General features: G+C 40.2%; 1 protein-coding gene across 1 annotated transcript in view; it reads left to right on the top strand.

Annotated features, from left to right (window-relative positions):
- LOC104529990 (ADP-ribosylation factor-like protein 5A) overlaps nucleotides 1-1,179 on the top strand; it is a 9,379-nt gene that overhangs the window by 2,658 nt on the left and 5,542 nt on the right. The window contains 1 exon segment of the mRNA XM_010174451.1: nucleotides 1,074-1,179. Within this exon segment, the coding sequence (XP_010172753.1) occupies nucleotides 1,078-1,179 (102 nt within the window). The 5' untranslated portion in view covers nucleotides 1,074-1,077.

A 1,179-nucleotide genomic window follows, 5' to 3' on the forward strand; every position in this document is an offset into this window, starting at 1 on the left:
GTGGCGAGAAGGTTTCTGTTTATATGCTGCTAAGACAAAGGGATTCCTTTTCAGAACACTGGACCATCCTTTTGTCTCCTCAGTTTTCTGTATCTTCTTCAACAAATATTTCAGCCCTGTTCCAAGCCTTAAATTGTTGCCACTGTAACTAAACGTTTTGCTAAGACTTCAAAAAATGTTCATATAAAATGAAAAAAATAGATCAAGATTGTCAGAAGAAAATACAATTAAGCTCTCTGAAAATGGTTGGTGTTTTCCTTGAAGCTGCTTTGAATATTTTTGTGTATCCCATACACTAGTGTTTAAATGATGTGCACTCTAGGAGTATCCAGAGCACACGTGTGGTTGTCACTATTGATGTGAAACTGGCTGTCTTAGTGACAGAGTTGCACTCAGTATCTCTGAAGTATCTCAGTGTTTCTGAAATATTTAATATCTGCATTTGTCTCCAGAAGGAATTACTGGATTGTGCTGAAGGCAGAGGGAAGAAAGTTTGGGTGTAAAGTAACTGAATTATGAAGCAAGTACACTCTTAGTGGCCTGCGCTGGAAGGAGAGCGAGACATAGTGTGTTTGGTGGAGCTGGATGATGAGTTCTTGTTTTTCTGCAGCCTTGGAAATCTTGTGGCTTAACCACATTCTTGAAGCAAAACAACTGCTCTTTCCCCATGCGTGCCAAAATCAGCCTGGAAAAAGAAAAGCTGGCTGCTTAAAACAGCTTCTGAAGCAGATATTCTCTCAGCTCTATGATTTATTTAATTATAATATAGTTTTTTTTCATGAATGCTCTCTCAGCTTTATAATTTGATTATTATGTGGGTCACAGACTTTTTGAATTCCTATTTTTATTTATTTTATTTATATTTTTATTATTCCACTGTCAAACCTTGGTCCCTATTTGCTGCATCAGGAGTGTTTTTGCTGTAATTCTCCAGCTAAGCTTTCCACCTCAGAACAACCGTCAAGTTTAGTTTTTATAGAAATCAGTCAATTTGGAGCCCGAAGATGCTCGATGACGCAGGTCACTTGCCAGTCGTTGCAGCTTCTCAGCCAGTCTCTCCCTTCCCTCTGCAGCTCCATGAACGAAGTGGTGCACACCTCACCCACCATAGGGAGCAACGTGGAGGAGATCGTGGTGAACAACACGCGCTTTCTGATGTGGGATATTGGAGGGCAGGAG

This window comes from Antrostomus carolinensis, unplaced genomic scaffold (genome assembly GCF_000700745.2).
Source record: "Antrostomus carolinensis isolate BGI_N321 unplaced genomic scaffold, ASM70074v2 scaffold16668, whole genome shotgun sequence".
NCBI lineage: Eukaryota > Metazoa > Chordata > Aves > Caprimulgiformes > Caprimulgidae > Antrostomus > Antrostomus carolinensis.